The sequence below is a fragment of the Podarcis melisellensis genome (assembly GCF_964234715.1).
Source record: "Podarcis melisellensis genome assembly, chromosome: 17".
In the NCBI taxonomy this organism is placed as follows: Eukaryota; Metazoa; Chordata; class Lepidosauria; order Squamata; family Lacertidae; genus Podarcis; species Podarcis melisellensis.
The window spans coordinates 7,793,349-7,805,182 of record NC_138534.1 but is presented as its reverse complement, the minus strand read 5'-3'; the positions used below and the strand labels follow the sequence as shown (position 1 = coordinate 7,805,182).

Below are 11,834 nucleotides of genomic sequence, written 5' to 3'. Positions count from 1 at the left end.
CCGCTCTGAAATTGGGATAGTCTTGCAAGTTGCCATTAAAATGCGGAACTAGGGCACCCCCCCTCCGTCCAAGCGCAATGCCCTCCGCTCTGGATCCTGGGGCCCCCGCCTTGTCCGCGCGCTCCCACCTTGCCTGCAAATCCTGGCACGTCTTCTCCAAGTCGTCATTCTTCTTCTGCGAAGCAATGACTGCCGATGTGAGAGCGGTAACCTGATTCCGCAATGCAACCAGCTGCTCCTCAGCGCTCATGGCTGCTCCCGTTCGTGAGCTTCGCAAAAAAAAATTTTTGCTTTCAGAGAGGGGACTTACTGTCACGGCCACCCAGGACTGGTCCCAGCTCACAAGAGACCTCACTCCGTTGCAGCTTATTTACAGGAAAAGTTTATTGAAGATTTCTGCTTCTCATACAGTTCAGCATTGTGGCCGTACGTCTGCGACGTTAGACCGCTGAAGTCCCCTCTGACTCCTCCCCTCTTCCGCACCAACTTAATAGCCTGGCTCTAGACCACCTCTTCCTCTCCTTTCTTTTCCGCAGGGTCTTCCTGCCCCCCTGGGTTCCCTCTCTCCGTGACTCGCCTGAGGCTGAATCCTCTGCCGCCTCTTCCCCCCTCTTTCTGGCTTTAGGGCCGGGCTCCTCCCCTGAGCTCTCTCCACTTCCGCGCGCCTCTACGTTTGAACTTGGCGCGCGTACGTTGCTGCTGACCTTTCTTTCGACCGCTACACCACCCCCTGCTCTGCTCTCCACCCTTTCCGGCTGAACACCCTGCTCCAACCCCCTCTCTCTGTTCTCTCCTAATCCTGCTCCCTCCGAGAGGCTGACGACTCCACCCCCTTTACTCCGTTCCGGCTGAGACGTCTCTTGCTTCCTCTGTCTTCCACTGGGCTCCTCTCCGCTTCTCCCTTCTCCTCCCCTTTGCTTGATTAAGGTAACCCCCTTTTGAGAATCCTCTGACTCGCTGCTCAGACTCGTGGATTCCCTCAGAATTCCGTCATCTTCTTCCTCATCCTTCTGCCCCTCCTCCCACTCGCTCTCCGTCTCCTCTGTCATCTCCTCCTCTCTCCCAGAAACCCTGACATCCATGAAATGATTTTTCTCCTTCCAAGTTGTCCAAATATAAACAGTTAACTTACTAAAGCTCACCATAATTTCATAATTATCTGTCAATGTATTTCTAATAGTATAACCAAATCAGCAATTTTTGATGTAACTAAAAACTACTCTGAAAATTTATTATTCCAAAAATGAAACCTTCATCTGGTTGTAAATTTAAGATTATATCAGCAAGAATGAGTCTCTGTAAAAAAAAAAAAAAAAAGATTTAAATGAAGTCTTACTGGCCAGTGATTTAAATCCAGTCTTACCACCCTGCTTGTGGTGAATATATGCACTTTCCCCCTCCATTAATGTTTTGTGACCCTCTCTCGTCGCCTTTTCTGCTCTTTTAAACGTGGCAGCCATTTTGTGATGTGGCAGCATGCTCCTACAGCAGCCATTTTGAGCGCAATGCATCAATCTGTGTTACTGTGGGCATATTAGGAAACTTTCCAGGTTTCGGGGGGGAAGGGTGTGGTGGGCCTTCAAGAGACAAATAAACTAATGACGTGCTAGTCACACACACATATGGCAACGATTTATCAGTTGCTCATGCCATAGGAGGATCCAAGGGGCCGAGGTCTCTTCTCCCACCCCTGCAAAATATTTGAGGGGGCTGGAGCCCTCCCCCCCCAAAAAAAATTGATGGTCCAAATGATGTGCATGCGGCACATCTTGTGATCAATTATGTGGGGCGGGGCTGACCTGCCCCCCTCCTAATATGTTATCAAGTTGGCACTCTTGGCTCATGCTATCTACATAGCAAAGTGCTTTTGCAAAGTGATCGTCTACAAAAATGCTTTCAGAAAACCCCAAACCGCATCACTTCAAATGCTGTAAGGTGTGCAGGTGCCCCCTCTCTACTTTTTCCACCAAATACTTATATCCAGCTGTGGATAAATGGGATTCTATTTTTAAAAAAATATTGCACATATTTTACTTTGGGAGTTATGGGATTAATTTGATTCCCTGAGCCAACCCACAATTTCTGAGACAAAGGGTCCCTTCTGAAACACTGCGAGAACCACAGAATTGTGGAATTGGAAAGGACCACGAGGGTCATCTGGTCCAACCCCCTGCAATGCGAGAATCTTTTATTAAGATGGTGACCACACACACACACTCCTGCTGATTTGAGCAGATTATTAAAAGGGCAGTTTTCAGTGATGGGTGCCCATGCGAACCCTGGGACTGCTCCTCATCCCGGTCGCAAACCACCCCCTAGTGTTCTGAGTCCTGCAGAGATATCCGCTTTCCATTCTCTCTGGAAATCTTTGCTCTTGAACATGCACATCAGCTATCTTTTGCAAGAGTTTGGTGTGATTGTCTTGGGGGGAGGGGAGATACTTTTTGGCGGCCGCAGCAGCAAACTCCCCCAACTCACACTTCCATCTATCACCTCTGGGCCAGTAGCTTCTACAGCAGCTCTGGAAAATCTTCCTTGCATCGTGCAGGACAGCAGCCAAGCAAGCAGAATCACCTTTTTAGTCACCACTTCTCCACTGTGATGTGCTACATGCAGGGAGAATGGAGGATGGCGCCGTAAGAGCAAAGAAAGAAGCAATCGGCTTCCCCTGCCCTTCCTAATTTTGCTTCCCATTTGACTGTGATTGTGTTGCACTGGCAAAGCCAAGACATCTGTGCATACATCAGTTACCACTGCGTATGAAAGCCATGTAGCACCTTAGAGACCAACTAAGTTTGTTATTGGTATGAGCTTTCGTGTGCATGCACACTTCTTCAGATACACTGAAACAGAAGTCACCAGATCCTACTGGAAGGAATTTTTAAATTTTGTTTCGACTACGGCAGACCAACACGGCTACCTGCCTGTAACTAGAACTATGAAAGCCATGATTATATGTGGCATAGAGATGTTTGAGGACCATCCTGGGCCTCCTCCATATTGTTTGGCTGCAGAAGAGCTAGATGGCAGGACAAGGTCTATGAGGAAGGTGTTGGAAACACAGTCTTCTTGGTTACCTGGCAGAGATAATGTTTTGGCAAACTGTCCGGGCCACAATTCTGCAACAGCCAGCAAAATTATCTCCCACAAGCCTATGCTATGGACTGTGGGACTTCTACCTGATATAAACAGCAGGCCCATAAGTTGAGGGAACCTCAAGATCTGCTGCCAATAGCCTTTCAGTTAGAAAACCAAGGAAAAAAAGAACACCCACATCATAGAGGTCTAAGTTTAATTTAAAAACATCACTCTCTTATACAATGGTGCAACTGGAGGAGCGAGAAGGAAACTGGATCAGCTGAGGAGAAAATGGCAAAGAGACCAGCTCCTGTAAACACAGCTGGCCAGCTACTTGTGGGACCCTCCGCTAAGAGAAGGCCTGCTAAGGGGAAACATCCCCAAACAATTCCAAGGACTCCAACCAACCAGCCTGGGGAGGTAACACCGTCCTCACTTCAGAGTGCTGGCGCTGCAGAAATAATTCCTGACACGACAAGCATCCGAGGAAGTCGTTGATCCCTCAGGGTTCAGCTGAGGAAGAGGTGGGAGCAGGGGCAGGAGGAGCCTCTTTTTGAACCAGCTCTGGCTCATCTTCCCCATCGTGTGGAGGATGAACAAGCACCTTGTCCAAGATGCCAAATTCCTGGGCTTCAACTGGGCTCATGTAACGATCTCTCTCCATGGCAGCTTCTGTGAGGGTTAAAGACACGTAAAGGCTTAATTTATTTTAAATTACTTTGCGGCAAAAGCCAATGACATTAAACACCACAAGATCAAACAAAAAGAAATCAACAACAACACCAGAAAAAAAAAGATTACACAAGGGAACTTCACAGTGTGCCATTCAACAGAAGAGATTTATGCTTCCTGATTACTAAGGTGCAAAATTTGGCCACCTCATATGATATTGAGCTTGAGGAGTCTTCCAGAAGGTATTTTCGTAGAATTTCGGGGGAGGATTCCAAATAATGTTGTAGGGGTATAAATTTTGATAAAAGCGGCAAAATAAGTTGAACTCGTTCTTCACTATAAAATTCGCAAAATAGAAGGACGTGTGTGACAGATTCTACCTTATTAGACATACAGGGGCAGAGACGTGCATGCATTGGTACCCACGTGAATTTGCCATACAGCACTGCTGAGGGCATTGCCTCAAAGCGGGCTCTAGAGAAAGCCCATCTATAAGCTTCGTTAGTGATGTTAGTTAAGTAAGGGGCAGCTGCAAAATTAGGCCAAGCTTTTAAACATCTATACGTCTCCGGGAGTAGGGCGTCTTCTTGTTGTAATTCGACATCGTAAAGTCTCTGAGTGATAATTGCTTTTGGTAAAGGCTTAATACATAAACATGGAAAAACACCAAAAAGTGTGAGCCCACATACCAGGGAGAAAGTCCTACTGAGTTCAGGAAGCTTTCAGAGTCTCCCTGCTCCATCCCAACTTCCCTCTCCACTGCCATTCTGCACTTGAAGCATCCATGGCTAGACACTGCAAGGATCCCATCAACCCTTACTTACGTCTTCCAGGATTATTTGTTTACATAATAATAGAATCAATGCACAAACACAACATCGGTACAGTTTAAATTAGGGTCCAGTTCCAGAGCTAAAATAATTTACAAATGCCAGAAAATACCAATAAATCTAACAGCACAAGTCCAGCCCTGAACCCACCCCAGCCCAATTAGTCATCTGACAGCACCTCTCAAGGCTGACCAGGGACGGAGGGTGCTGGGTGAGAGAGAAATGTCGGTCTCCCAGGGTGAAAGACTGGGAGGAGAGAAAAAAGATCCCAGATGAGAGCTGGGAGGAGTTACTGTCCTCTGTGGGTGATAAGGACCAAGAATTACTTTTAAGAGTAATTCAATTTGCATCTTCTCTAGTTGTAAATTAGCTGTCATGGGAAAATCTTAATTAAAAATATATATTTTTAAAAGGAAATTGTGTTATTACGGAAGGAATTCTTGTTTTATTTGTTTATTCGCCTTTTCATCAAAGGGAATCTGCAGCCCCACAGAGGTTGTTGGACCACAGCTCATATCATCACACTGGCTGAGGCTGACATCTCTGAAGGGGCACAGGTTCCCCTTCTCTGGTTTATACCCTGCCTTTATTCCTCCATGGAACTCAAGCTGACATACATGTGGATCTCAGGTGGCCAAGCTAAGACTTGCTTGGCTTCAAGCGCCTTCAGAAAGCTTTCTCACCGCAGTGGTGTCCAAGAAGGAACAGATCCAAACTGGAGGCTGGAACAAGCATATGGCCTCCCACTCTCTTGACCGAATACTAGATATCTCCCCTGGCACACAAGGTTTTGTCTCCCTGCCCCACCTTCTGGCTCCGATGCTTCTTACCAATCACATCCAGGGGTTGCTTCGTGTGCTTGGCATAGAGGGCATTGATCTGCTTCTTCAGCTTGAGGATCTCCTCGGCCTGGATGGCAATGTCTGTAGCCTGACCCTAGAAATCAGGAATCAGAGTCAGTGGAAAATGTTACCCTGTCATCTGCTGAGGTCATTCACTCACCAGTGAGCACTGGGGAATGCAGAAGATGGGTAAAGGTAAAGGTAAAGGACCCCGGACGGTTAAGTTCAGTCAAAGGTGCTCATATTGCTTTCAGGCTGAGGGAGCTGGCATTTGTCCACAGACAGTTTTCCGGGTCATGTAGCCAGCATGACTAAACCGCTTCTGGTGCAATGAGACACCGTGATAGAGCACACAAAAATGCCATTTACCTTCCTGCCGCAGTGATACCTATTTATCTACTTGCACTCGCATGCTTTCGAACTGCTAGGTTGGCAGAAGCTGGGACAGAACAATGGGAGCTCACCCCACTACGGGGATTCGAACCACTGACCTTCTGATCAACAAGCCCAAGAGGCTCAGTGGTTTAGACCCACGTCCCCTAGGCAGAGGATGGATACAAGATCTACACCCCATGTCCCACGTCCCGGGGAGCAATTTGCCCAGGGAAGCATCAAAATAGGGTGCTGGCTAGAGAAGGTGGTGTGGCCCCTGTGAGAGAAAGCAGCAGTAGGGTTTGACTTACCCGTGCCCCACCTGAAGGCTGGTGGATCATTATGCGGGAGTTGGGCAGAGAGTGGCGCATGCCTGGTGAGCCCGCAGCCAATAGCAGGGAGCCCATGCTAGCTGCCTGCCCCACACACCATGTGCAAATGGGGTTCAAGATGTACTGCATGGTGTCGTAGATAGCCAGTCCAGAGGTTACCGCACCACCTACGGAGGGAACCAAGAAGTCACTAGTGCTCCCCAAATTTAGACACGGCATGCCTTCTTAAGCCATTTCTTTTTTTAAACACCCAGGTGACACTAAGGATAAGGTAAGAGAGAGAAGATTCTGTAGGGAAGCTGCTCTGATGTCACTCTGTGCTTTTCGTTGCCTCTCACCTGGGCTGTTGATGTACATGTGGATGGGCTTCTTGTTGCTTTCCGACTGCAGGAAAAGTAGTTGTGCAATAACCAAGCTCGCAACATTGTCATCAATCTGTAGATGGGGAATGCAAGGCAGTGGATAAGAAGCAGGGGAACACCTTGCTGCAGGAAGCCCACCTCCTGCTCAAGTCAATATATACCTGAAGTCAAGTATACCTGAAGGAGCGTCTCCATCCCCATTGTTCTACCTGGACACTGAGGTCCTCCTCTCAGGGTCATTTGTCAGTTCCCTCACTGCGAGAAGTAAGGTTCCAGGGAACCAGGCAGAGGGCCTTCTCGGTAGTGGCACCCACCCTGTGGAACGCCCTCCCATCAGATGTCAAGGAAAAAAACAACTATCTGACTTTTAGAAGACATCTGAAGGCAGCCCTGTTTGGGGAAATTTTTAATGTTTGATGTTTTATCATGTTTTTAATGTCCTGTTAGGAGCCACCCAGAGTGGCTGGGGAAACCCAGCCAGATGGGCAGGGTATAAAGAATACATTATTATTATTATTATTATTATTATTATTATTATTATTATTATTATTAGCAAGTCCAACACCCCAGAACTGCTTTTGTCTGAGAAGCAGCCATCCAGAATTCAGGAATGAGAATCCCACCAGCCCAGAGTGACAAAAGGGTGCACGTTAATATAATGCAAGGGACTTAATTAGAGGAACCCTTTGAATTTAATTATCCAAAAGAACCCGCCAGAACAATGTGCAGAAGAGGTTCCATCTGATAAGCTGAAAATCTTGTACTGATGGAACAAATGCTGTACACTTGAATTCTTCTCATTATAAGCACATTTAACCACCTATCCACAATCTTCAGAGCTCTTCAAAAATATTTTTCAAGGGCTCAGAGAGTGGAATTCTGTGTAGGTCAGTGGGGTAGGCACTCAGGGAATGAGGTCCACTCATGCAATGGGACTCCCCCCACTCCCACTAAACATGTAATGGGGGGTTCTCCTAATAATAAATAATAATAATAATAAATTTTATTTATATCCCGCCCTCCCCAGCCAAAGCCGGGCTCAGGGCGGCTAACGACACCAAAATAGTGCAACATTATAAAAACATTATAAAAATTAATTAAAATCAAGATTGATGGCAACCATAAAGTTTTGTAAAGGTTGCCAAAGGAGGGAGTCAGGCTGCGCCCTAACCAAAGGCCTGGCGGAACAGCTCTGGCTTGCAGGCCCTATGGAAAGTTGTCAAGTCCTGCAGGGCCCTTGTCTCTTGTGACAGAGCATTCCACCAGGTTGGAGCCGCAGCCGAAAAAGCCCTGGCTCTAGTTGAGGCCAGCCTAACCTCTCTGTGGCCTGGGACCTTCAAGGTGTTTTTGTTTGAAGACCGTAAGTTCCTCTGTGGGGCATATCAGGAGAGGCGGTCCCGTAGGTACGAGGGTCCTAGGCCGTATAGGGCTTTGAAGGTTAAAACCAGCACCTTAAACCTGATCCTGTACTCCACCGGGAGCCAGTGCAGCTGGTATAGCATCGGATGAATGTGATCTCGCAGCGAAGACCCCGTAAGGAGTCTCGCTGCGGCATTCTGCACCCGCTGGAGTTTTTGGGTCAGTCTCAAGGGCAGCCCCACGTAGAGCGAGTTACAATAATCCAGTCTGGAGGTGACCGTGGATCACAGTGGCTAGGCCAGGGCACCTTTTAAATCTCCAGTGCAGATTTAAAAGATGTGTGGAAGCATGCAGGGAGAGGAGGGAGGGGAAGTTCTTTTGTGCAAGCAGACCATGTTCCGCCACCCAACAATTTATCTGAATTATGCCCAGAGTTCCCCAGGAGTTTGAGTTCATAGCCACGTTCTGGGTTCAGTAAGCTAGACTGGTGACTGGGTGTCGTCGCTGAGGACACATAACACCAGTCTTGAAAGAACTACATTGGCTCCTAGTATGTTTCCAAGCACAATTCAAAGTGTTGGTGCTGACCTTTAAAGCTCTAAATGGCCTCAGCCCAGTATAGCTGAAGGAATGTCTTCACCCCCATCGTTCAGCCTGGAAACTGAGGTCCAGCTCCAAGGGCCTTCTGGTGGTTCCCTCACTGCAAGAAGGGAGGTTACAGGGAACCAGGCAGAGGGCCTTCTCAGTGGTGGCGCCCGCCCTGTGAAACGCCCTCCCATCAGATGCCAAGGAAATAAACAACTATCTGACTTTTAGAAGACATCTGAAGGCAGCCCTGTTTAGGGAAGTTTATAATGACTGAAGTTTTAATGTATTTTAAATCTTTTATTGGAAGTCGCCCAGAGTGGCTGGGGAAATCCAGCCAGATGGGCAGGGGAAAATAATAATAATAATAATAATAATAATAATAATAATAATAATAATAATAATACACATGGACACACTGTGTCAGAGGACCCAGTTGCCTCGCTGCAGAAGGAGTTTGTGTACTTACTGGGCCCATGACACAGACAATGCGCTCTCTCAGAAGGCGGGAGTAGATGTCATAAGCTCGCTCGCCACGACCCTGAAACAGAGAGAAGATCAGCACAAGTACCTCAAGGCCTGGGATTTGGTGCTAGTGGAGGAGGAAAGTCCCAGCATATTTCAGAGGGAAGGACCTCCAGTCTCATACGAGGGAAACAGCTTGCTGGAAGCTTTCTTTAGCATGGTTCTAAGAGCAGAACAAAGTTAAGCCATTTTGAAGGGCACTGGAACAGTTGCATGCTGATAAAAACCAAGGCAGAAGGCAGAGTCGTAAATAAATTAGGGGATTTAAAACATGGCTGCACCGTGATTCTGGTCTCCACAAACTCCATCCCTGACACTTTGGCTGTCATTACCAAAAAGAATTAAAATTTAAATAGCATCCACCCTTAGGGAGGTATAATAAAAGATGAACAGGCAATAATTTGTGCCATCAGAAGGAAACCTCCACTTGCAAAAAGACTAGCACAATGTACAAAGCCCTGTCCATATTCTTAAATTTTCTTAAGAGCCTTCAAATGCAATTGCATAGCATTAAACGTAACCTGCTTGTAGTTAGGTCTCTGCAGTTTTTGCATCGATGGGCCTGCAACATAGCACAACCCTCAACAAATCACTGCTATGAGCATGATGCTAACTGCCAGCTGCCACAACCACCTGTTATAAGTGATTTCAGACTTTGCAATTCCTAGTCTGCTCCCTTTCCCAAAAATATGTTGATAGAGGAGTACCTCCCTCCCCTCCCCTGTGCTTACCGTTTGCTCCACTACGATGGGAATGAGAGGGATATGACTCCGGGGAGACTGGTGCAAGCTCCGAGCCACAGAGAGGACGTGGCTTCCCAGCCGCAAAGGGTGCTGCAGGCAGAGAGAAGGCCGGTTACCAAACAGACAGACACTCACCCCTGTCAATAACCACCAGCAGCTCCTCTGCGATCCTCCATCTAAGGTTCAGCATTTTCATTAACACCCTTTCAAATTCACTGCCACATTCATCAATGCTCCCTCATGCTCAGAGGGAAAAGGAGGAGACTACGCTGCTTTTAGCACCTGTGAGTGTAGAGGAAGGTCTCAGCAGGAATGCCAAGCCAAAGAAAGGTGTGGCATTCTACTTTCATGAGAGAACAGCAACACGTACCCATCAGTCTATTTTTGTGCATTTGAAACACTTGACACACAGCGCAACCAGCTGTCGCACTTGCATGGCAGGCTAGCATATATCCCCATGAGTTTGTCTTTGAAGACAACACTTTGCGTTTGGTGATTAGAATCAAAGAAGCACAGAGTTGGAAGGGACCCCAACTCTAGTCCAGGCTTCCTCAACCTCGGCCCTCCAGATGTTTTTTGAGACTACAATTCCCATCATCCCTGACCACTGGTCCTGCTAGCTAGGGATCATGGGAGTTGTAGGCCAAAAACATCTGGAGGGCCGAGTCTGAGGAAGCCTGATCTAGTCCAACCCCCTGCAATGCAAGGAATCTCAACTAAAGCAAAACGCTGTATTGTTTTTAATAGGGACACAGGTGGTGCTATGGGTGTTAAACCACAGAGTCTAGGACTTGCCAATCAGAAGGTCGGCGGTTTGAATCCCTGCAATGGGTTGAATCACCATTGTTCGGTCCCTGCTCCTGCCAACCTAGCAGTTCGAAAGCATGTCAAAGTGCAAGTAGATAAATTGGTACCACTCCGGCGGGAAGGTAAACGGCGTTTCTGTGCTCTGCTGGGTTGGCAGGAGCAGGGACCGAACAATGGGAGCTCACCCCGTCACGGGGATTCGAACCACCAACCTTCTGATCAGCAGCTGTGGTATAAATATTATTATTATTATTCAAATTAAGTCTGTTCAACATCTGTCCCCCGCAGCAGCTTCAAATGGCACTTCCAGTTTAAAGGGGCCTTGGACTATGGGAGAGGAGGGCAAAAGGCTGAGGAAGGTGCTGCCACCCCCGCCTTCATATTCCGCCTCTGAGGTTGCAGAGGAGGCTAGAGAGCAGCTGTGGAAAAGGAGGCGCTCCGCCCGCGGGTGCAAGGCTCGGATCGCTTCCTTGCTTTTCAGGAGACCGGCGGGTGGGAGCTCCAGGAGGCGCTTGAGGCAGGAGAAATCTATGCAAGGGGTGGCTCTCGGGGTGGGGTGGGGGCTGCCCCTTCCACCGCCCCCCCTCCTCACTACTGCACCCACAGTCCCTGATGCACCCACCCTCCAAGCCCCACCCACGTGCACTTGCCCCTCACCACTATCCTTTGCAACATGCTGCCCCGGAAGGTCTTTCTTGCTTTCCACCGTCCCACGTGGTTTAAAAAAAAAGTGGGGGGGGAGAACAAGAATACTGCACGCGAATCACGTGATGATGGCCGAGGTGCCGGGGTTGCAACGCCGCCGCAGTGCACCATGGGAAATGTAGTTTACAATTTAGGTACCGGTGCTTTTTGCTTTGTTTGGGGTTTTTTAAAAGCGGTTTTAGTATTAAGCTGCTCTAAAGAGCGTCATTCATTCAGTGCCGGATTTACGTATAAGCTAAACAAGCTATAGCTTGGTTTTTAAAGGAAAAAAAACCTGGATGTAATAATAATAATTTCACTATTAATATACTTTTTCTTGTTTGTATTTCCTGTCAACAATTACTTTGATAAAAATACATATTTTGTTATGTGCAAATGGCTTTAGATACCTATTAGGTCCATAAATTACCATATCATACAGCATATATTCAACACAAAAAACAGCGACAAATTGTTGTTGACAAAGGACAGCTGGTCCTCATCAAACTTAAATCCGGCCCTGCATTCATTCATTCATTTTTAAGCAAACGGGATTTAAAAAAATAAGTGCACGGCAAGAGGAAAATCAGAGGCGGCTAAGATCGGCAGCGGTCCCTTCTTGTGCCTTCAATAGCGATGGGAT

General features: G+C 47.5%; 1 protein-coding gene across 1 annotated transcript; it reads right to left on the bottom strand.

Moving 5' to 3' along the window:
• Window positions 1–3,275: 3,275 nt before the first annotated feature.
• Window positions 3,276–11,232, bottom strand: CLPP (caseinolytic mitochondrial matrix peptidase proteolytic subunit). The gene is made up of 7 exons (XM_081895070.1): window positions 11,165–11,232; window positions 9,689–9,790; window positions 8,902–8,973; window positions 6,465–6,561; window positions 6,106–6,293; window positions 5,411–5,516; window positions 3,276–3,750 (listed from the first exon to the last, which is right to left on the bottom strand). Exons 1-7 carry the CDS (start codon window positions 11,180–11,182, stop codon window positions 3,581–3,583), a joined length of 753 nt encoding a protein of 250 aa, XP_081751196.1. The 5' UTR covers window positions 11,183–11,232; the 3' UTR covers window positions 3,276–3,580.
• Window positions 11,233–11,834: the final 602 nt, after the last annotated feature.

What these genes read in the sequence shown, in the direction of transcription:
- CLPP (XM_081895070.1), bottom strand. An exon ending in CATGTACATCAACAGCCCAG is followed by an intron (nt 6,294 to 6,464) that starts GTGAGAGGCAAC and finishes TTCCCTCCGTAG; the next exon opens with GTGGTGCGGTAACCTCTGGA. An exon ending in GCAACCCCTGGATGTGATTG is followed by an intron (nt 3,751 to 5,410) that starts GTAAGAAGCATC and finishes TAACCCTCACAG; the next exon opens with AAGCTGCCATGGAGAGAGAT.